The sequence below is a fragment of the Acomys russatus genome, chromosome 16 (assembly GCF_903995435.1).
Source record: "Acomys russatus chromosome 16, mAcoRus1.1, whole genome shotgun sequence".
NCBI classification, from domain to species: Eukaryota; Metazoa; Chordata; class Mammalia; order Rodentia; family Muridae; genus Acomys; species Acomys russatus.
The window spans coordinates 27581534-27605558 of NC_067152.1; the positions used below are offsets into that span (position 1 = coordinate 27581534).

The following is a 24025-nucleotide window of genomic DNA, read 5'->3' on the forward strand; positions in this document are numbered from 1 at the left end:
GGTGGCTCACAACCATCTATACTAGAATCTGATGCCCTCTTCTGGCACACAGGTGTATATCCAGATGGAGCACTCATACATAAAATAAATAAAAAAAAAACAAAAAAACAAAAAAAACTTGAAAGTTTACCCCTAACACTAAAAATAAGGGGAAATGGGGAACCAAATTAAATCAGGACAACCATACAGAAATAACTATTAGAAGGACTCCGTAGGCAGGTGCTGGTTCAGGCTTTAATCCCAGCAATCGGAGGGATATGCCTTTAATCCCAACACTTGGGAGGTAGAAGCAGGCACATAGAAATCACAGTGATTTAAGGTTAAAAACTGTTTGCAAAAGGGAGGCTGAAATTCAAAGTGAATGTCCTTTGTGATCTAAAAGTAAGTACACTTAAACCTTGAATTTATACATAAAGAGAAGGGGGAATATAGGTATATTTATCCACACATACTAAGGTATATTTAGTGTCAATTTTTCCAAATAATTTTTTTACTTTTTTTTTTTTTGAGACAGGATTTCTCTGTGTAGCCCTGGCTGTCCTGGACTCACTTGGTAGACTGGGCTGGTTTTGAACTCACTGAAATTACAATCATGTGCCATAACCACCAAGCAAAAGAATTCTTAAAGATTTAGCCTGCCAAAAAAGGAATCCTTCCACCCCACCCCAGAGCTAAGGTTGAGCCAGGGTTTTGCTTTTATCTTTCCAGAGAATAAAAAATATCCAACTAAAGAATCTGGAGACCACTAGGCAAGTGAAATATCTGGGGGGGGGGGGGGGGCGGGGCACGCGGGGGGAACAGGACGGGACACGGGACACTTGTCCCAAGTAAAAGAGTAAACTGGCCAAGTGGTATCGCCTACCTCCAGGTGCCCAGCCTGAAATCCGGACTCAAACCCCGGACTAATGCCACCACCTCACACTATTGGCCAGCCCCTCCCACCACACAACCACCTGATGCAGACATGAGGACATGGACACCCCCAGCCAGTGCTCTCTTCTTTCTCCCCTCCACACAGCTGGCCTGCCCACGGCAGGTTCCCACGTGCTTGTCTCTGCTGTCTTCTACAGACATAAGTGACAGTTTTTATGTGGTCCCAATTCAATTAAAAATTAAAGCTGGTTTTAGGTTTGGAGTGTGGCTCTCTCCTCAAAACCCAGGCATGCTTGTGAAAGGAAAACCCAAAATCTCTGTCTCATTTCAGAAGAGCCACCTGGTATGGACATGGGAAATAAAAAAAATAAATAAATAAAGGACCATTCTTTTGCCACTAATCTCATAATCTTTTGGTAACTAGGAGCTAATTTTGTGTTCCTTGGATGTACTTAATAGATTGTGGTCTTCAAATCTTTTGGAGATCTGCTGAATGTTCTACAATATTCTACAATACATTCTATAGTAACCTGTAACCATTCCTAACAGTAACTTTTAAGGTCTCCAAGAAAACAATGTGACCCTGCAACCACAAATCCACCTGGACTGTGGTAACGCCAACCTCTGGACAAAACCGCCCCACGCCTCTTCTGCTGCCAGGTTCTGTGCCAACAGTGCACATCTCGGGGCTGACTGCTGCGCTCTGCCTAGCCAGGGTTGCCACTAAACTGACAAACACCACCCGAAGATCAGCTTTGGAAGCCGGGCGTGGTGGCGCATGCCTTTAATCCCAGCACTCGGGAGGCAGAGGCAGGCGGATCGCTGTGAGTTCGAGGCCAGCCTGGTCTACAAAGTGAGTCCAGGATGGCCAAGGCTACACAGAGAAACCCTGTCTCGAAAAACCAAAAAAAAAAAAAAAAAAAGAAGATCAGCTTTGGACTACAAACTGCTCAGGACATTCAAATTGCTGATACAAACATTTTACAGAACTTTTAACTCAAAAATACTTAACCTTAAATCCTAAAACTGCCAAATACAACTAAGCTGGACATTGTGGAAAGCTTGGCAAAAAATAGCTTCATTACTGTGTCAGAGTTAAAATATTTCCTTTTTTGTTTGTTTGGTTTTGGTTTTTTGAGACAGGGTTTCTCTGTATAGCCTTGGCTGTCCTGGACTTGCTATGTCGATCAGGCTGGCCTCGAACTCAGTCATCAGCCTGCCTCTGCCTCCCGAGTGCTGGGATTAAAGGTGTGCACTACCACACCCGGCAAATCTTTCCTTTTTATTTAGACCAAAAAAAAAAAAAGGGGGGGGGGGATTCTGCAGGATATTTTATCGCACTATGAACGCTGAAATTGTGGGCTTTTTTTAACTGGAAAAATCTGTTTCTAGCTGTGGTGTGGCTCAGCCTTGGCACATATCCTTAATCCAAGAACTTTTTGCTCAAATATTGTAAACAGAATTAAATACCAAGAGGTAGAGCAAACAACCAGATGACAGGGATTGAACCCAGGAAAAAAAAAGAAACAAGAGAAAGAGGAAGTCAGGACAGACAGAGAGATGCATAGGAAGAAGAAGGGAGGGACAATCAGTTTGAGGGATTTTTGAGACAATGTGGAAGAAGGAGAGATTCCTTCTGAGAAACCCTGTCTCAAAAAACCACATGTATTACACAGAGAAATCCTGTCTCAAAAAAAAACAAAACCAAAACAAAACAAAACAAACAAAAAAAGAAGTAATATATCTGCTATATGGATTACACAGGAGGTTGAGGATCAGAGATGTGCCAGTCAGAAAAAAGAAAAAAATCTCCCTGAACGACAAAGATCCTAGTCAGCATATTATCTTCCTGCGCAATCCTTTATCCCCTCCCTTTAAGCCTGTGTAGCCTTGGCTGTCCTAGAAGTTGCTCTATAGACCAGGCTGGCCTCAAACTTAGGAGATCTGCCTGTCTCTGCTTCCTGAGTGCTGGCATTAAAGGGATGCACCTCAACACCCAGCAAGATGGGATCTTTTTTTGGGGGGGGGGTTTCAAGACAGGGTTTCTCTATGTAGCCTCCCAAGTGCTGGGATTAAAGGTGTGTGCCCCCCCCAGCTTGAGATGAGGTCTTAATTACCTCCCCCTGTCATATCCAGCTGTTGTATCAAAATGATTCCCTTCCCACCAATTCTTTCTTCTCTTCTAAGCCTTGGCTTTTGTGTGACAAGCAAGCAGATGTGGGTCCAGAATGTAACTAGCCTGTTCCCCTTCGATACACAGGATTTCTGCAGCCATAAAAAGCTTGGTGGTGGTGGGGGGTTTATGAGGTTGGACACAAGAACAGTTCCCTTCGTGTGTTCTTCTTCCTATGACTGTATTTACAGAGACAGCAAATAAAATAAAATAAAATATACAGGACACACACTCTGCTCCAGTATTTTTTCTTTGATTGTGCTGGGAACTGAGCCCAAGTACTCTAGCACCAACATGTAGGGACAGCCTCTCTGTTCCAAATGTAACAACAGTTTCTGACTCTGAAATCTAAGTAGGTGATATTAAGAGCAAAAAATCCTTTATTAATGTTTATCAGATCTTACTCCATCACCCCCAAAAGACTACACTGTTCTACCATGTCTGGGGAGGGCCTGCAGTGCAGTGGGCTGACTCACCTACCTTGTGCTCTAAAGTTCAAGGACCATTTATTTCCTGATCAACTTTAAACAGAAAGGCTTAAGAACCTACCAGCAAAAGGAAGCAGTCTGTGCCACATGGTTCTGGCTCAATCTTGATTTCTTTGTTCTTGCGTTTATATACATTAGGAGTGGCGTGGAAAGCTGGAAAACAAAAGGCTGTAGTGTTTCCTTTTGACATGAGAAGGAGCAAGAAAACTAAGTTAGGGAGCTATGGCAGGTGTTGAATTCCAAATAATAGGTGACTAGCAAGGTACACAAAATTTAGCGACACAATCCTTTCAAACCGGGAGACACATGGGACAATCATGGTGCTTAATTAGGTCATACCCGTCATGCAAATCACATCACACTGTCACTGAGCAAATAAAAACAACTGCTTCTCTTTAAAGCAGAAGCTAGGCACTCCACACAGTAAAGCAAAACACAGGGAAGGAGTTGGGGTATGGTGGGGGGGAGGCACTTCAAACAGAGCAGCCCCACTCACGGTGAAGGAAGCAGTCGTATTTAAAACAGCGCCGGCAGAAAAGGGTGTGGAAAGAGTGCAGAGACTGCTCCCGCTGCACTGACTTGGCATTGGGGCCGTCGATGTTGGGTGTGCACTGAGGGGGAAGTGCATTGGGGTCTGACATCTCTGTTAGCTCTCGATACCTGCAAGGAAGGAGAGGATTTCTCTCTAGGAACTGTCCCCTGCAGCAAGGGGAATTAGCATGCAGGGATGGCCTGCCAAGGGAGGATTGGTGGTCTTTATAGGCTTGCTGGGTCAGGAGATGGTAAACAACTGCGTGGATACACCACTGGAATTCACTCTGCAGGGCTGGGCCTAAGCACAAGCACAGTGTTGCTGTCACTTCCCAGGGCTGAGGACAGTTTCTGCCCAATGTCTTCAAAAGCCAGCATAGAATGATCCCTAACATGACAAGGGGCATTCAGACGTAAGTGAGTAAGAAAGTCAGATGTGCGGGCAAACCACAGCACACTCACCGTCAACAGGGCTTTTATTAATCAAAAACTGGGCTTGGATATGCATCTGTTCACAAAAACTGGGTATAGTCTGAGTGGATCCTCACCTCTCCTTCATGTCATCGGGGACACCATTCTCAGGGAACATGGAAGCAATGGCGCTGAAGATCATGTCATTTGGAAACTGTTTCTTGGAGCTCTTCTTGTTGCCTGAACGGGAAATGACGACAGTAAACTCCTGGTGCCCACAAAGCTGTTTGAAGGTTTCCCTTTGTTGCAGCACAGTGATTAGAGCTGCTATGCTCATCCAAACGTCAACTACTCCTGATAACCAAGTCTACAGAGCTGAAGGTAGATGGATCCCACAAACAAGCGTGGCTCTGGGCCTCTTTCACGGGAAGACATACAGTCCCTGGACATACAGTTAAACAGCATGGTACAATAGAGTAATTCAAAGCTTTGTCTGGAATTGTCTTCCCTTACTGCCCTTCTACCTAACTCTCCGGCCTCGACTTTGCCAGCACGGATAGTCTCACCAGCCAGCTTGTCCTGAGGGTCCCGGCTGCACCTTTTAAGGCTGGGATGATAGAACCTGCATTTTCATGGGTTCTGGGTAACTAGACTCCGGCCCTTATGCTTCCAGATCAAGACTTCAACCACTGAGCCATCTCCTCAGCCCAGCAGTATTAAATTAAATACTGGTGACATGGAAAATATTCAGAAAATTAAGTTAAGAAGATAAAAGTTTGTATCACGCACCCACACAATCTCAATTTTGTATGAGCATGCTGATTTATATATGTACAATTTAAAACCTACAAGGAATAATCTGATTATTCCTATGTAACAAGGTTGTAGTGTAATCTTATTTTCTCCTTTATATCTTCCCAGATTTTCCAAGCACATTAGAACTAGAAACTAATGAAAGTGGTTATTCTAGTTCTTCTACTTTATTCTCTGGCTAGCTCACAGGCAGGCAGCTGAAGCGATCAGCTAATGACCACGCGTTTCTTTTAAGTGGACCAAGGAGAAGCATAAATGGCTTTTAAAGAGCAATAGATTTTTCAAGTTTTTCCTTCTTCTCTGTCCCTGTCAATTTCAAAACAGTAATGGGAGCAGGGCTGTGCACCTTCCATAGCGAGGCGTTTCCGCTTCCTTGTTACCGGCAGGTCTTCCTTGCTGTCATCTTGCTTTCCATCTGAGGTGTCATTGTGCCCGTCCTCTTCATCATCTGAGTGCTGGTTGAGGGCATCTACCAGCTCCAGGAAAACAGCATCGCTGATCAGCACAGACCCAGGGATCATCTCTGAGACACGAGGGTTAGAAAGGTGAGCACTCCACTCATCTTCCTAGGTAGGGTTTTGCTTCTCTCTCTCTTTCTCTCTCTCTCTCTCTCTCTCTCTCTCTCTCTCTCTCTCTCTCCTTCTTCCTGCTTCCTTTAAAACAGGGGTTTGGGGCTAGAGAGACTGCTTAGCAGTTAAGAGCACTGCTCTTTCCAGATGACCTGAGTTCAATTCCCAGCACCGATATAACAGCTTACAACTGTCTGCAACTCTAGTTCCAGGAGACCAGACATCCTCACACAGACAGACATGCAGGCAAAACACCAATGTATATATTTAAAAAAAAAAAAAAAAAAAAAAAAGGACAGGGTCTTGCAAGGTGTGGTAGTGTACACCTTTAAACCCAGCACTTGGGAAGCAGAGGCAGATGATCTCTGAGTTCTAGGACAGACTATATAGTGAGTTCTAAGACAGTCGGAACTACATATTGAGACCCTGTCTCAAAATAACTAAAAAAGACAGGGTTCCCTGTATCCCAAACTAGCTAGAATGCCTTGATCCAGGTGTAAATTACCATGCCTTGGAAGCTGGGTATGGTGGAGCACCCCTTAATCCCAGCACTTGGGAGGCAGAGGCAGGCAGGTCGCTGTGAATTCAAGGTCAGCCTGGTCTACAAAGCAAGTCCAAGACAGCCAAGGCTACACAGTGAAACCTTGCTGCGGGAGGGGGGAGTTGCCCTTGGCCTTATTTTTTTTTAAAGATTTATTTATTTATTTATACAGTGCTCTGTCTGCATGTACACCTGCAGGCCAGAAGAGGGCATCAGATCACATTATAGATGGCTGTGGGCTACCATGTGGTTGCTGGGAATTGAACTCAGGACTTCTGGAAGAGCAGCCAGTGCTCTTAACCATTGAGCCATCTCTCCAGCCCCCCTTGGCCTTTTTTTTTTTTAAAGATTTATCTATTATATATACAATATCCTGCCTTCATGTGGGCCTGCTTGCCAGATGAGGGCACCAGATCTCATTGTAGATGGCTATGAGCCACCATGTGGTTACTGGGAATTGAACTCAGGACCTTTGGAAGAGAAGACAGTGCTCTTAACCTCTGAGCCATCTCTCCAGCCCACCATGTCTTGTTTTATGCAGTGCAGTCACTTTCAACTGAGCCACATCCCCCGCACTTAGGACGGTTTTCTTATACTCACTCCTGAGTCTAGGTATATAACATATCACTTGATTAGTAGCTCTACCAACTATAACAGTTAGCCAGCTAAATAGAAAACCCAGCTGGAGACTTTATTCTTACTGGACTATTTCGCTTCTGTGGTCACTGTTAACACTGTATTTACTGTTAATAAAATCTCAAAATAAATAAATAAATAAATAAAATCTCAACAGCAGCCAGGTGGTAGTGGTGCAGGCCTTTAGCCCCTGCACTCAGGAGGCAGAGGCAGGCTGATCTCTATGAGTTAGAGGCCAGCCTGGTCTACAGACTGAGTTCCAGGACAGCCAAGACTATACAGAGAAATCCTGTCTCCAAAAACAAATAAACAAAAGTTACTTTCAGCTGGGCTCAGTGGTACACGTCTGTTAATCCCAGCACTGCAGAGGCAGAGGCAGAGGCAGGCAGGTCTCTGAGTTCAAGGCTAGCTTAGTCTACAAAGCAAGTCCAGGACAGCCAAGAGTACATAGAGAAACCCAGCCTCAAAAAACGAAAACAAACAAAACAACAAAAAAACTCAACAGCAAGCCAAGCATAGTGGCACAAACCTTTAATCCCAGCACTTGAGAGACGAGAGAGAGGGGGACTATAGGTTCTATAGCATGGTCTGTCTACAAAGCAAATTCCAGGACAGCCAGGGCTGTTAAACAGAGAACTCTGTCTCCAAACACCAAACACCACCACAAATTCTCAACAACAGCAAACGTGTGCCACCAACCACAAGCAAGGCAGAAAAGTAACAACAAAGTGGAAAATCGCTTAGCTTTGTGCTAAGGTATCAATAGTGAGTTCTCTTAATCAAGACACTTTTCTAAATCATAATGGGTTATACTGTAACTTGAAATAATGTATTTGAACACTAGAGGGTGCTGTGGGTATATATTTGAATGTGGGCAAAATAGCACCCACAACCGTCAAGAGTAGGTAGGTTGTCCAGTACTAGGTAGGCTGGCATATTCGCGCAAGTCCTCTTCTCCCCATTGTTTTCCTTGGTAGTGAGGACTGAACTCAGGACTGTGGGCAGGGGAGGCGTACACTCAATCACTGAGCTATATTCCCAGTCCTTTTTCTGATTTGAGACAGGTCTCACTAGGCTGCCATTGACCATCCTCTGTAGCCTTAAGCAGGCTTTGAATTTGCAATCCTCCTGCCCTGCCCCTCACCCCACCGCAGCCTCCCAAGTGGCTAGGATTCTAAGGGTGTGCCACCATGGCCAGCTCCTCTTCCTACTTTTTATTCACTGATAACCTTTTCTAGAATTACAACTAAGAGGCAGGATGGCTCATTGGGTAAAGGAACTTGTTGCCAAGTCCGATGACCTGAGTTCAACCTTTCACACCTACATGGGGAAAGGAGAGAATTAACTCTCTGACCTCATACCCACACTATGGAGTTTGTGGACTGCACCCTCAAATTAAATGTGTTTTGTTTGTTTGTTTGTTTTTTAATTTTAATCAGGAATTACACCATGGGGCTAGAGAAAGCACTCAGAGGTTAAGAGGACCAGGTCCCAGCACCCACACAGCTCCTCACCACCTTCTGTAACCCACTGCCTTCTCTGGTGTTCAGAAATTCATGCAAGCAAAACAATCATACGCACAAAGCAAGCAAACATCTTAAAACAGAATGGTTAAAAGGGGCTGGAGAGATGGCTCAGCAGTTATGAGCACCGCTCTTCCAGAAGTCCTGAGTTCAATCCCCAGGAACCACATGGTGGACCACAACTGTCTGTCTGATGCCCTCTTCTGGCATGTAGGTATACATGCAGGCAGAGGGCTCATAGATAAAAATAAATCTTTAAAAAGAAAAAGAATTACAACTAAGTTAAATTGTTTTCCTTTTATAAAATAAGGATATTTAAGCAAATTTCTGAGAAATCCAGAAGATACTTGGATCACAGCAGTATGACAGATGACATGCCCAATGCCATCTCAGAGAAAAGGAAACAAAAAACAAATGGCCTCTGATGAACTTATGTCAAAAATTAAATTTGCTTGTTCAATAAACACTCTAGCAACTGATCACTAGGCAATTCTTTTTATGACCTAGCTCCTTTTGAAATCTAACTGGGATATTTTATTTTATTTTATTTTATTTTTTGAGACAGGGTTTCTCTGTGTAGCTTGGCTGTCCTAGACTCACTTTGTAGACCAAGCTGGCCTCGAACTCATGAAAGATCCTCCTGCCTCTGCCTCCTGAGTACTCAGAAAAAGGCGTGCACCACCATGCCCGGCCCCTGGGATATTTTAAATAAATATAAAAATCCTAATCTCTGGGCTGGAGAGATGGCTCAGAGGTTAAGAGCACCAACTGCTCTTCCAGAGGTCCTAAGTTCAATTCCCAGCAACCACATGGTGGCTCACAACCATCTATAATGAGATCTGGTGCCCTCTTCTGGTCTGCAGGCGAACATGCAGCAAGAGCACTGTATACATAATAAATAAATAAATCTTTTTTAAAAATCCTAATCCCAAGTCACATAATCACCCTGGAATATTCTTTGGCATGCACTCTCAGGGATGGGACATAACAAAGGTGGAAGTACGCTAGCCGAATCCTCTAACAGCGAGCTCAGGGTCACTACCTTCTTCACCATGGACTTTGCCATCGTAGTTGTTAATCAGCTCCTCAATGAATGTCTCGTCTTCTTCCTTCACCTCGTCACCCATGTAGGGGATATTGCACAAAACCGTTTCATCTTCCACCTGCAGAAAACCACAGATTCGTCCCACAAGCCTCTCTTCTTTCTACTGTGCTATTCTTTCATTTAGCTTCCAGTTGTTAAAAAAAAAAAAAAATCTCTGCAGATACAGAATTTCCTACCTGTATTTTAAAGACTAGCTATTTTGTTTTGCCAACAAAACCTCAAACAAAAGGGACAATGCTGCTTGTAGGGGGAAAAAACCAGTTCAGTCAATATTAACCACTAAATGCTTACCTTGAAATCAGCAATGTTATTTCCAACAATGCCGAGAATTTGATTAAAGCAACCATAAAATTTGAGGTATTCTATAAACATCCTCTTCCCCATAATAAATACTATGGTTATAACTCGTGTCAACACAGGCTCTGGATGTTTGTGGGTGGAGAGAAAGGTGTCCAGCAGACTGCAGATACACACCAGGGCTAAGCACACACTCTAGCACTAAGCTACATCCCATTGCCAACCTAGTTATCCCTAAATCCCCAGAGATCAAGCAAAATCACTCAAGGGAGTTTGACTCTGAGAGCAGACTCCCGACTGGAGACAGTATCCTAGTGCAGACAGCAGCATGCTCTCAGCTGACAGATGACGAGCAACAGCAGCATTAGAGGAGAGGTGACCACAGCAGTGACCTTAACAAGAGTCAAGATAAACCACAGTTACCCACAGCCACCTCTGCACTCTTGGCTGACTTCACAGCACCTCACCATGAGAGGATTACAAAAGACTTGCTCCATCAGCAGGGCTGGCAACCTGCTTAAGCCTCAAGGGTCTGATCCAGCCATATTTAGCTGTGACTAATATTACTAAGTTGGTCAACGTAATAAGAAAGATGGGAGTCTTGGCCCGTGTGGTTTAAAAAAAAAAAAAAAAGCAGCAATCAGAGTATATTTTAGAGAGTTTCTAATAGGATAGAGCAACCTGTGTGGTGCGTGTGTGTGCTCTTGCATATATGTGGAGGCCAAAGGAATCTTGGAAGAGTCAGCTTTGTACACCTAGCACATGGGTCCTGGAGACAAACTCAGGTTGTCGGGGCAGATGGGTGGCAGGTGCCTGTATCTGCTGAGCCTCTCAGTGGCCTGTAAGTCTGTTATCACTTTAGAGCAAGTGAGTTACAGCAGCCTTCTGCTCTGTAGGTCCAAGCTTGCGGCATGCCCTAGGAGAAGCTCACATAGACCAGCACACAATGACAACACGGTTTAAACAACTGCCACAGCGTTTTCAATACAGACCATGAAGTTCTGCTGCAGAGGGGACCAGGAATACATGATGGGAACCAATGCCACAGTGTTCAGAGACCTCATCAACATATTCTGGCTGGCAAAACCTGGAAACATGCTTTCTATGGTACACTGAAAGAAAAACAGTGACACAGAGACACAAGTAAGCACACAGCTCAAGAGAGAATCACTGTAGGTCAGCCATGATGGCTCCATGCCTATAATCCCAGCACTTGGGCTGAGGCAGAAATGCAGTGGGTTTGAGGCCAGGTTACGCCAGGCTACAGAACAAAACTATAAGAGACATACCAGTTTCCTTCCAAAAAGATACCGGTGTTTTTCTAACCTTTTGTCCCCCTTGTGGGCCAAGATTGCAGATGTGTGTCCCCATGCCAGTTTCATGCTTAATCTCAAACCTGGGGTTCCATGTGTGCTGGGCAAGCACTCAACCAAGTCACACCCCATCCGTGTTCTTTTCATTCTTTTTATATTTATTTTATTTTATTTATTTGTTTATTTTGGTTTTTTTGAGACAGGGTTTCTCTGTGTAGCCTTGGCCTCCTGTACTCCCTTTGTAGACCAGGCTGGCCTTGAACTCAGAGCAATCCACCTGCCTCTGCCACCACGCCCAGCTCCAGGAGTGTTTTCTACAAGATCTACACTTTGGATATAGCTGCACAGGTGATGGGGACAGTGCACAGAAAAGCAAAGTGGTACTCAAACTAGCTATATCCTGCTCTGGGAATGAATGATCACTGGTCTCATAACACCATCGTCTTTTTTATTTTTTAAGATTTATTTATTTATTATGTATACAGTGCACATTAGACCACATTATAGATGGTTGTGAGCCATCATGTGGTTGCTGGGAATTGAACTCAGGACCTCTGGAAGAGCAGTCAGTGCTCTTAACCGCTGAGCCATCTCTCCAGCCCCACACCATCATCTTTTTGTATTTAAACTATTACCAAGTCGGGCACACTGGTGCACACCTGTAATCTCAGCACTCAGGGAGGCAGAGACAGGCAGATCTATGTGAGTTTGAGGCCAGCCTGGTCTACAAAGCAAGTCTAGGACAGCCAAGATTACACAGAGATGCCTTGTCTCAAAAAACAAGACAAAAAACCCAAACAAACAAAAACAAAACACCTCTTTATGTAGCTAAGAACACTCATTTTCCCTTCTAAGGGCAGGCTCCCAGTAGCCTGGGTAACCTCGTTTACTATGTGGACAAGGCCAACCTCAAACTCCTTATTCCTGCTGCCTCTACTTCCTGAATTGGGTTTTAAAGTCATGTATCACTATGCCCAGCCAGAATATGGTTTTTAAATTTATAATTCAATTTATTAAACCAACAAACGTAAGGCAGTCCCTCAGATCAGTACCTCTGTCTACTACCTAGAGAATTCACCTCCTATTATCTCAGTACACCAGGCACAAAACAGGATGTCATGTAGCTTGGATGCAAAACCCAGGAAAAAAGTAAATGTTTTGTGAGAAAGTCACAATTATACTAATTAATTGAGGAGGACCATACACAAAATGGTTAGTTTTCAACTTTATAACTTCCTGTCCAAGAAGGAAGGAAGGCCGGTGCAACACTCCAAAGTACCTTCTTCAGGAAAGGGTGCCCACTCACAGGCTTCATCGGCTGGACAGGCTGCACACGAAGTTTCTTCCAATCTTCATTGAGGATCTGGGTTTTTTCTTGAACCTTTGCAAAATTTGCCACATACAGAGCCTAGCAAAGCCAAGGCAGACTGTCAGGAGTCAATGAAGGTCACAAAGGAAAAGGCCCAGAAGCCTTTTGGAGAAACACGTATCAGCAACATCACTAGTGAGAACCATTTTTACCTTTGCTCCCATGTTTGCCTGCAGCCGTTTAAGCTGCCGAAGCCGCATATACTCAGATTTCACTTTTCTTTTCCAGTATGTGATGCATTTGGAAGTTGGGGGGCTGGCTATATCCATTTTCCTGGACTCAGAGAAACAGATGAGACAAACAGCACATGACCACCTGGAAAGGAAGGCTTCCTCAAACTCAAGATGGGCATGGCACATCTGAAAGCCCAAATATATGAGTTTAAAATTTCAACTGAAGGGGGGGCTGGAGAGATGGCTCAGAGGTTAAGAGCACTGTCTGCTCTTCCAAAGGTCCTGAGTTCAATTCCCAGCAACCACATGGTGGCTCACAACCATCTATAATGAGATCTGATGGCCTCTTATGGAGCCCCTGGATCTTTCTTTTGAGGGCGGAGTTCAATTATAGTTGGAAAATTTAGAGAATTTACGTGATCTGCTCTACTTACCTCACGGAATGCAGCAGGAAATTTTAGATTTTATAACCTGTCTCTGTTCTTCAGATGAATGGCAAGACCTAAGGGTAAAAAGAAGTGTTTATCAAGTGGTTATTCTCTTTTTAGCAAGAGAATAAAAATAGACTGAAGTAGCGTGACATGCTCAGACACTGAGCCCCTGAGCAGGACCCTCCTCCAGAACTAGAGGACTTCATGGACTCTGCCACCATTTTGCATATTAAGTCAAGTCTCAATGATGCTTGACACTGTTTATTTAGAAAATTGCTTGCATTCAAAATTCTATCCTTCTGTGGCTACAGAGTTATTTAGCTCAACAGTAAAGAGCACTTGCTGCTCTTGCAGAGGACCTCCACAGGCACCAAACACATACACGGTGCACATACACACATGCAGGCACCACCATACATGTGAACATACATATAAGATGCACACACATACATATATATGTCTATAGGTATTTTTGAGACAGGGTCTCTCTGTGTAGCCTTGGCTGTCCTGGACTTGCTTTGTAGACCATGCTGGTCTGTAACTCAAGAGATCCACCTACCTCAGCCTCCCTGAGTGCTGGGATTAAAGGCGTGTGCCACTTCGCCCAGCTTTCACCCAACTAATTCTTAGCCCAAATGACCTAAATGTTAAGTTACAACCCAATGAGACACACAGCCTCCTTTAACAAACGTGGTTGTCATTGCTTTTACTCCTCAACCACACATCCTCCCCTCCCAAGCCCACCCCTCTCTGTTTTGTTGTTGTTGTTGTTGTTGTTTTGTTTCTAATTTTTAGAGAGGTCTTGCTTTGTAGCCCAGGCTAGCTTTAAACTCAATGTCCTTCTGAAGCAGCCTTCCAAGAGCAAGGACTACAGGAATGCTCCATATTTTGAAATAGTAAGCTCAGAACAAATCACTCTATCCAACTGAAACTGGAAGTCAGGAACGGGAAAAACGTACTAACTGACAGCTGCTCCAGTGCTCATTATGGTTGTGGTAATGGGGGGTAGGGGTGACGGTTGTGGTAATGGGGGGTAGGGGTGACGGTTGTGGTAATGGGTGATGGGGTGATGGTTGTGGTAATGGGGAATGGGGTGACGGTTGTGGTAATGGGGGATGGGGTGACGGTTGTGGTAATGGGGGGTGGGGTGGTGGTTGTGGTAATGGGGGATGGGGTGGTGGTTGTGGTAATGGGGGATGGGGTGACGGTTGTGGTAATGGGGGGTGGGGTGGTGGTTGTGGTAATGGGGGATGGGGTGGTGGTTGTGGTAATGGGGATGGAGTGATGGTTGTGGTAATGGGGATGGAGTGATGGTTGTGGTAATGGGGGATGGGGTGGTGGTTGTGGTAATGGGAAAATGGGGGGTTGGACTGGGGTGACGTTGTGGTAATGGGGATGGGGTGACGGGTGTGGTAATGGGGATGGGGTAGCGGTTGTGGTAATGGGGATGGGGTGACGGGTGTTGGTAATGGGGGATGGGGTAGCGGTTGTGGTAATGGGGGATGGGGTGACGGGTGTGGTAATGGGGATGGGGTAGCGGTTGTGGTAATGGGGGATGGGGTGACGGTTGTGGTAATGGGGATGGGGTAGCGGTTGTGGTAATGGGGGATGGGGTGGTGGTTGTGGTAATGGGGGATGGGGTGACGGTTGTGGTAATGGGGATGGAGTGATGGTTGTGGTAATGGGGTGGGGTGGTGGTTGTGGTAATGGGGATGGAGTGATGGTTGTGGTAATGGGGTGGGGTGGTGGTGTTGTGGTAATGGGGGATGGGGTGGTGGTTGTGGTAAGGGGGATGGGGTGATGGTTGTGGTAATGGGGGATGGGGTGATGGTTGTGGTAATGGGGATGGAGTGATGGTTGTGGTAATGGGGTGGGGTGGTGGTTGTGGTAATGGGGATGGAGTGATGGTTGTGGTAATGGGGTGGGGTGGTGGTTGTGGTAATGGATGGAGTGATGGTTGTGGTAATGGGGATGGGTGTGATGGTTGTGGTAATGGGGATGGAGTGATGGTTGTGGTAATGGGGTGGGGGTGGTGGTTGTGGTAATGGGGGATGGGGTGATGGTTGTGGTAATGGGGATGGAGTGATGGTTGTGGTAATGGGGTGGGGTGGTGGTTGTGGTAATGGGGATGGAGTGATGGTTGTGGTAATGGGGTGGGGTGGTGGTTGTGGTAATGGGGATGGAGTGATGGTTGTGGTAATGGGGATGGAGTGATGGTTGTGGTAATGGGGATGGAGTGAATGGTTGTGGTAATGGGGTGGGGTGGTGGTTGTGGTAATGGGGATGGAGTGATGGTTGTGGTAATGGGGATGGGGTGATGGGTTGTGGTAATGGGGATGGAGTGATGGTTGTGGTAATGGGGTGGGGTGGTGGTTGTGGTAATGGGGGATGGGGTGGTGGTTGTGGTAATGGGGTGGGTGGTGGTTGTGGTAATGGGGGATGGGGTGGTGGTTGTGGTAATGGGGGATGGGGTGATGGTTGTGGTAATGGGGATGGAGTGATGGTTGTGGTAATGGGGTGGGGTGGTGGTTGTGGTAATGGGGATGGAGTGATGGTTGTGGTAATGGGGTGGGGTGGTGGTTGTGGTAATGGGGGATGGGGTGGTGGTTGTGGTAATGGGGGATGGGGTGATGGTTGTGGTAATGGGGATGGGGTGTGATGGTTGTGGTAATGGGGTTGGGGTGATGGTTGTGGTAATGGGGTGGGGTGGTGGTTGTGGTAATGGGGGATGGGGTGGTGGTTGTGGTAATGGGGATGGGGTGATGGTTGTGGTAATGGGGATGGAGTGATGGTTGTGGTAATGGGGTGGGGGTGGTGGTTGTGGTAATGGGGGATGGGGTGGTGGTTGTGGTAATGGGGTGGGGTGGTGGTTGTGGTAATGGGGGATGGGGTGGTGGTTGTGGTAATGGGGGATGGGGTGATGATTGTGGTAATGGGGATGGAGTGATGGTTGTGGTAATGGGGTGGGGTGGTGGTTGTGGTAATGGGGATGGAGTGATGGTTGTGGTAATGGGGTGGGGTGGTGGTTGTGGTAATGGGGGATGGGGTGGTGGTTGTGGTAATGGGGGATGGGGTGATGGTTGTGGTAATGGGGGATGGGGTGATGGTTGTGGTAATGGGGATGGAGTGATGGTTGTGGTAATGGGTGGGGTGGTGGTTGTGGTAATGGGGATGGAGTGATGTTGTGGTAATGGGGTGGGGTGGTGGTTGTGGTAATGGGGATGGGGGTGGTGGTTGTGGTAATGGGGGATGGGGTGATGGTTGTGGTAATGGGGGATGGGGTGATGGTTGTGGTAATGGGGATGGAGTGATGGTTGTGGTAATGGGTGGGGTGGTGGTTGTGGTAATGGGGATGGAGTGATGGTTGTGGTAATGGGGTGGGGTGGTGGTTGTGGTAATGGGGATGGAGTGATGGTTGTGGTAATGGGGATGGGGTGATGGTTGTGGTAATGGGGATGGAGTGATGGTTGTGGTAATGGGGTGGGGTGGTGGTTGTGGTAATGGGGGATGGGGTGATGGTTGTGGTAATGGGGATGGAGTGATGGTTGTGGTAATGGGGTGGGGTGGTGGTTGTGGTAATGGGGATGGAGTGATGGTTGTGGTAATGGGGTGGGGTGGTGGTTGTGGTAATGGGGATGGAGTGATGGTTGTGGTAATGGGGATGGAGTGATGGTTGTGGTAATGGGGATGGAGTGATGGTTGTGGTAATGGGGTGGGGTGGTGGTTGTGGTAATGGGGATGGAGTGATGGTTGTGGTAATGGGGATGGGGTGATGGTTGTGGTAATGGGGATGGAGTGATGGTTGTGGTAATGGGGTGGGGTGGTGGTTGTGGTAATGGGGATGGGGTGGTGGTTGTGGTAATGGGGGAGGGGTGGTGGTTGTGGTAATGGGGGATGGGGTGATGGTTGTGGTAATGGGGATGGAGTGATGGTTGTGGTAATGGGGTGGGGTGGTGGTTGTGGTAATGGGGATGGAGTGATGGTTGTGGTAATGGGGTGGGGTGGTGGTTGTGGTAATGGGGGATGGGGTGGTGGTTGTGGTAATGGGGGATGGGGTGGTGGTTGTGGTAATGGGGGATGGGGTGGTGGTTGTGGTAATGGGCTGGGGTGGTGGTTGTGGTGTAAGATAGAGTGAGAATGATGGTATGTGTTTAGAATTCTTCGAGGAAATTGCCACAGAAAAATGCCAGTATTTTCATTAAAGGAAGGGTCATAACTGAAATGTTATCTCCTACATACAGTCCATTGAGAGATGACGGTAACAGAATAATCTGACAATTAATGGTACCATTTCTAATATTCCTTAAGTGTTTCACTTGGCAAGGGGTATACACACTTCTTCCTTTCACAATTTAAGTAACATCTGATCTTGCATGTCCATGATCCAGTATTCATTTCACTTGGCCTTTTGATTTGTCTTCTATGTCCCTCACAGAATGTAGAAAGAAATGAAAAGATTATGTAGAAACAGACAGGTATGATTTTTTTAAAAATCACTTGAAATGACTAGAGAGATGGCTCAGCAGGTAAGAGCACTGGATGCTGCCCAAGGGAGCCTGAGTTCTGTTCCCAGAGGCCACATGGCAACTCACAACCATCTGTACCTCCAGCCACGGAGGATCTGATGCCCTTTTCTGGCCTCCCTTGATATCAGGCAAAGCATCCATATACATAAAATAAAAATAAAACACAACGGGTAGGAGAGATGGCTCAGAGGTTAAGAGCACTGACTGCTCTTCCAAAGGTCCTGAGTTCAATTCCCAGCAACTACATGGTGGCTCACAACCATCCATAATGAGATCTGGAGCCCTCTTCTGGTGTGCAGGCACGCATGCAGGCAAAAACACTGTATACATAATAAATAAATCTTTAAAAAAAATAAAGAATAAAACACAACAATTGAAGGACAGCTACATGATAGCAGAGCAGCTGGATCCCACTCACTGGTTATCACAACAAAGGGAAGAAAAAGAAAAGCAAACTAACAGTTGAGCACTCAGAACAGGTCTGCAGAACAATGTGGTCAACTGTCTTAGGCCCAGGAGGTAGTAGATAAAATGTGTCTATTAGCACATTCTATCAGCACTTTTATTTTTCAGCTAAGTATTAGAAGCCTTTCATTATGGTCAATGTACACTGCAGAGATCCCAAAACATACTGTTTGGGGCTTAAGCCTTCATATAATTAACTTCAGCTCCAGAAAACAGCTCAATAAAGAACAGCATTTCAGCCGGGCATGGTGGCGCACGCCTTTAATCCCAGCACTCGGGAGGCAGAGGCAGGCGGATCACTGTGAGTTCGAGGCCAGCCTGGTCTACAAAGTGAGTCCAGGATGGCCAAGGCTACACAGAGAAACCCTGTCTCGAAAAACAAAACAAAACAAACAAACAAACAAAAAGAACAGCATTTCAAACGGCTGCACAAAGCACTCAGCACATTAGTCACTGGGAAATGCAAACTGAACACCACATGGAGCAGGAGGGATGCCTCAGTGGCTAAGACTACCCGCTGCTCTTCCAGAGGACCTGAGTTCAGTTCCCAGTGCCCACATACAACCACCTCTAACTCCAGGTCTAAGAGGTCTGACACCCTCTTCTGACCTCAGAGGACACCTGCACTCACATGTACATATAAACAAATAAAAATATATTTTTAAAAATTATGAAGGGGCTGGAGAGATGGCTCAGCAGTTAAGAGCACTGACTGCTCTTCCAAAGCCAAAGGACCCCGGTTCAACTCCCAGCACTTACATAGTGGCTCACAACTGTCTGTAATCCAATATGTGACACCCTCACAGACATACATGCAGGCAAAACACCAACGCACATAAAATAAGAATAAATTGCCAGACGTGGTGGCGCACACCTTGAGGCAGAGGCAGGCAGATCTCTATAAGTCAAGGCCAACCTGGTCTACAAAGTTAGTCTAGGACAGCCAAGGCTACACAGAGAAACCCTGTCTCGAAAAACAAACAAGCAAACAAAAACAAAAATAAATTAATTAATTAAAAATTTATAAGGTTGTAAGTATACTCCTCACACTGCAGGTTAGACTGCAAAGTTCCAGGAAAGGTTCTTGCTGCCAAGCCTAAAAGCTTCAGCTCCATCCCTGGAGCCCACATGGCTTGAGAGAGATTACTCCTGAAGGATCTCCTCTGAGTTCATGTGTGCACACAAAAGAAAAACAAGAAGCAAAGTACAACATGAGCTTACCACAGCCTGCCACAGAAGGAAAACAAAAACATATACCCCGCAAAGACCGCACCTTCACTACTTAATAATCTAGTCAGAAGCAAAGAAAGAAAGGCTTTGGAGCCATAAGGTACTATAGATGTAAATATTTTCCAATCTGTTTTACTTATTTGTTTATTTGTTTGTTTATTTATCATATATACACAGTGTTTTGCCTGCATGTACACCAGAAGAGGGCACCAGATCTCATTACCACCATGTGGTTGCTGGGAATTGAACTCAGGACTTTTGAAAGAGAGCAGCCAGTGCTCTTAACCTCTGAGCCATCCCTCCAGCCCCCAATCTCAGTTTTTAAAAAATAATTTACTTATTTTTATTTTATGTGCATTGGTGTTGTGCCTGCGTGTATGTCTGTGTGAGGGTGGCAGATATTGGAGTTACAGCCAGTTGTGAGGCACCATGTGGGTGCTGGGAACTGAACCTGGGTCCTCTGGAAGAGCAGTCAGTGCTCTTAACCACTGAGCCATCTCTCCAACCCCCACCTCAGTTTTGTTTTGTTTTGTTTGAGACAGGGAGGGTTTCTCCATGTAGCCCTGGCTGCCCTGGACTCACAGAGATCCGTCTGCCTCTGCCTCCTGAGTGCTGAGATTAAAAGTGTGCACCACACCACTGTCTGGCTTGTTTCTTCATTTTTAATTAAAATTTACTTTTAGATTTATTTTTATGTGTTTGCTCTACATGAACGTGTGTGTGCTGTGGGGGGCCAGTGCCCTTAGAGCTCAGAAAAGACTGTCAGTCAGATCCTCTGGAACCGGGGTAAGGGACCAAATCAGGATCCTCTACAAAAGCAACAAACGCTCAAGAGCTGAGCCTCTTTCCAACCCCTTGGTTTTTCATCTTCAATTTATAGTAGATAAATTGATAGATAGATAGATAGATACTAGGTAATACATAGCCCGGTGTGCTGATGCCCGCTTTTTTTTTTTGGTTTTTCGAGACAGGGTTTCTCTGTGTAGCCTTGGCCATCCTGGACTCACTTTGTAGACCAGGCTGGCCTCGAACTCACAGCAATCCGCCTGCCTCTGCCTCCCGAGTGCTGGGATTAAAGGCATGCGCCACCACGCCCGGCTCTGATGCCCGCTTTTAATCTCTGCAGAGGCAGGTGGATCTGTGAGTTCGAGGCCAGCCTGGTCTACAAAGAGAATCCAGGCCAGCTAAGGCTACATAGAGAAACCGTATCTCAAAAAACAAAACAAAACAACAAAAAAGTCATTATTCTAAGTTTCACGAACATTTGTGTTAAAATCAGCCATAAGGCAAGAAACACAATAGGACAGAATCTTCAATTAAGATACCAAGCATTGGAAGCTGTGCGTGGTGGCGCATGCCTTTAATCCCAGCACTCGGGAGACAGAGGCAGGCGGATCGCTCTGAGTTTGAGGCCAGCCTGGTCTACAAAGTGACTCCAGGACAGCCAAGGCTACACAGAGAAACCCTGTCTTGAAAAAAAAAAAAAAGATACCAAGCATTGGCAGGAGAGATGGCTCAGTGGTTAAGAGCACTGCTTGTTCTTCCAAAGGTCATGAGTTCAATTCCCAGCAACCACATGGTGGCTCACAACCATCTATAATGTGATCTGGTTCCCTTTTCTGGCCTGCTGGCATACATGCAGGCAGAACATTGTATAAGTAATAAATAAATAAAACTTAAAAAAACAAACAAACAAACAACGATACCAAGCACATGGCGCACACCTTTAGTCCCAGCACTCGAGTGACAGAGGCAGGCCGATCCCTGAGAGTTCAAGGACAGCCTGGTCTACAAAGCAAGTGCAAGACAGCCAATGATACACAGAGAAACACTTGTGTTGAAAACAAAAAAATAAAAAAGATGCCAAGCACATTTTGTATTTGTACAGTGTGTCCAACTTGAGGCCACAAGTAGTCTGTATGCCAAGACAGATATAAATGCAATCCAACACACCGTAGGTGACAGTGTAGTGTCAGGTAGTAAGGTCAAGACATCTTCCTACTCCTTCCAAGTATTTACGTACCATAGGCTTGGGTTCTGAGCACAACAGGCCTCTTTTGTAGACCAGACTGGCCTGGAACTCAGAGATCGGCCTGCCTCTGCCTCTGCCTCCTGAGTGCTGGGACTAAAGGCGTGCCCCACCACACCTGGCTCCGACTTAGCATTTCTACAGATGGTTTTTTGTTCCATTTTTACATACTCTTGTGGTTTTGAAACAAGGTTTCCAGGTAGGCCACGCTGGCTGGGCTTGAACTCCTGAGTCTCCTGCCTCCACTGTCCAAGTGCCTCAGGATTCAAAGCCTGAGTGGCCGCAAGCAGACTCCATGTTACAACCTAACATGCACTCGCTCCTGTATGAACTGGCCATCTCCCTTTCAGTGCCACAACTGGGTCTCCAAGGCTAAAAACAGGTTTCTCAAAGGATAAAATGCCGGAGCTGGGCGTGGTGACACATGCCTGTGATCCCAGCACTCAGGAAGCAGCCGCAGGCGGATCGCTGTGAGTTTGGCCAGCCTGGTGTCTAAAAAGAGTCCAGGATAAACAGAGCTGTTACACAGAGAAACCTCGTCTCAAAAAAACAAACAAAAAACAAGAACAACAAAAAACAAACTAACAAAAAAACCCAAAAAACGAAATGCTGGTAGAATTCATAACTTTTCAAGCTGGAAAAACACTCATTGTCCTTCTTTGGGCAGGCTGGGTGTGCACGCCCCAGAGGCAGAGGCAGGCGGATCTCTAGGAGTTCAGGACAGCCAAGGCTACAGAGAAACCCTGTGGGGGGAATGGGTCTTGAGGGGGGAGAAGGGGGGAGCCAGGCTTGAGGCCTGCCTGATCTACATGGAGAGTTCCAGGACAGCCAGAGCTATGTAGGAGAACTTGTTTCAAAAACAAAACCAAAAAACAAAAACGAAAACACAAAAAAAATTCATTGGTGGAAGATTTCCTATTTTGAGGCATCATGTAACACAGGTACAAAAAAAAAAACAAAAAACAAAAAAAACTACAATTTCAATGCAGTCCCTGTACATGTCCAATTTTCGTGTTCCTTGACTATTTTCCCCAAGGAATTTGGCTACTCTGTATACAAACCTGGGTTACCTTCAAAGCCGCACCCTCAAAACTGCTTCCCCATCTCCCAACACTAACATCCACTTGCATCCACTTGCTCTCCCTTGTGCTCCACCGCCTCCATCATCTCAGTGGTCACTTTTATCAAAATAAGCTTGTCCCACCGGCTGGAAAGACGCCTCGGTGGCTACGAACACTTGTTGCTCTTGCCTAGAACACGGATGGGTTCAGTTCCCTGCACCCACATGGTGGTACATAACCATCCTCAGCTCTACTTCTATGGGAGTCGACGCCCCTGGTACCAGGCACACACGGAGTACATACATATACACACAGGCAAAACCTTCACACGCATAAAATAACTAAATTCCCCGTCCCCTTTTTTTTTTAATCCTTTTAAAGTTTTGTCCCACATTTACTTCCTGGACAAGTATGTCCCAAATGTAACACCTTCAGGACATATTCATTTATATCGTTTGTTTCTCCAGAGCATTTCTGGGGACGGGGAGAGACAGCCCCAGTTTGAAGGTGAACCCTCCTTCAAACCCGGAATTGGAGGGCTAGATCAGTGACAAGCTCCAGGAACTTGTTCTGGAGGCGCCGCGGGACCCTGGAGAGTTCGACTCCTACACTTGGGTGTCCTAAACAACCTCGCTCACCTCGGCGTCCTCTCGGCCTGGCCACCTCTTCCTTCCTCAACACCACCCAGAGCCCCCGCAAGCTCAACCCCCGGCCCTCCTGATTACAAGAGTCAGGGTCCCCCTGCAGGCGCCTAGGTCCACCCACGTTCGCACCGGCCACGAGCCGGGCCCGCCCCCGTCGCGCCTCCTCCGCAACGCGACCCCAAGCAGCTCGCACGCGCTCTCCCACAACACTCGGGACGGCACCCCTGCGTCGCGCTACCCCGGGCCAGGCAATGGCCGTGACCCTCACAGCTTCCTCTCACCGGTTTCCTCATCTCTCTTCGACTCTCCCGCCCCGGAGGTGTCGGCACCACACCACGCCAAGGACCGGCCTCACCGCCCAGCCCCGGCTTGTTTACTCACTCACCCTCCATCCTGAGACGCAGGGACCTGCCACTAGGACGCCTGCGCGCTACGGCCACGCCCCCTACGCCGCGACCACGCCCCGCGCCTCCTCTCTGTGCGCGTGCGCACTCAGCATGTGGAGCACCTGGGCTTCCTACTTCGCAGGTGTGTGCTTTGGCTAAAGTGGAGCAATCCCTAGTTCTACGCTTGGCTAGGTGGCGCTGTCAGAGGAAAGCAAAGGCTGTGAAGGAATCTTCCTGGAGCCACAGATGCCTAGTTGACTTTTATTAGGCAATGCACCGTCCCCAACTGTGTTTAGACAACTCACTTCTCAAGTTTTTAAAGCTAGCCTAGAATTTCTTCATTCTGATGACTCACATTTTACCGAAACCCCAAATACCTGTGGGCTCTAAATTCTTGCTTTACTCACACGTGATTGTCCTACTTCGGTCAGTCTTTCC

General features: G+C 46.4%; 1 protein-coding gene across 4 annotated transcripts in view; it reads right to left on the minus strand.

Annotated features, from left to right (window-relative positions):
* The window catches only part of Ezh1 (enhancer of zeste 1 polycomb repressive complex 2 subunit), a 36997-nt gene extending 13351 nt beyond the window's left edge, over positions 1-23646 (minus strand). The window contains exons 1-10 of one of the 4 annotated variants that reach the window (XM_051158678.1): positions 23587-23646; positions 13250-13317; positions 12795-12957; positions 12553-12681; positions 10953-11072; positions 9601-9721; positions 5636-5812; positions 4614-4716; positions 4031-4194; positions 3596-3687 (exon numbers count right to left, since the gene is read on the minus strand). In XM_051158678.1, coding sequence (XP_051014635.1) covers positions 3596-3687; positions 4031-4194; positions 4614-4716; positions 5636-5812; positions 9601-9721; positions 10953-11072; positions 12553-12681; positions 12795-12911 — 1023 coding nt within the window. In that variant the 5' untranslated portion in view covers positions 12912-12957; positions 13250-13317; positions 23587-23646. Of the gene's footprint in view, positions 1-3595; positions 3688-4030; positions 4195-4613; positions 4717-5635; positions 5813-9600; positions 9722-10952; positions 11073-12552; positions 12682-12794; positions 13034-13249; positions 13318-23586 lie in introns of those variants that run through there. The other 3 variants (XM_051158677.1, XM_051158675.1, XM_051158676.1) reach the window with 3 other exon arrangements.
* Positions 23647-24025: the final 379 nt, after the last annotated feature.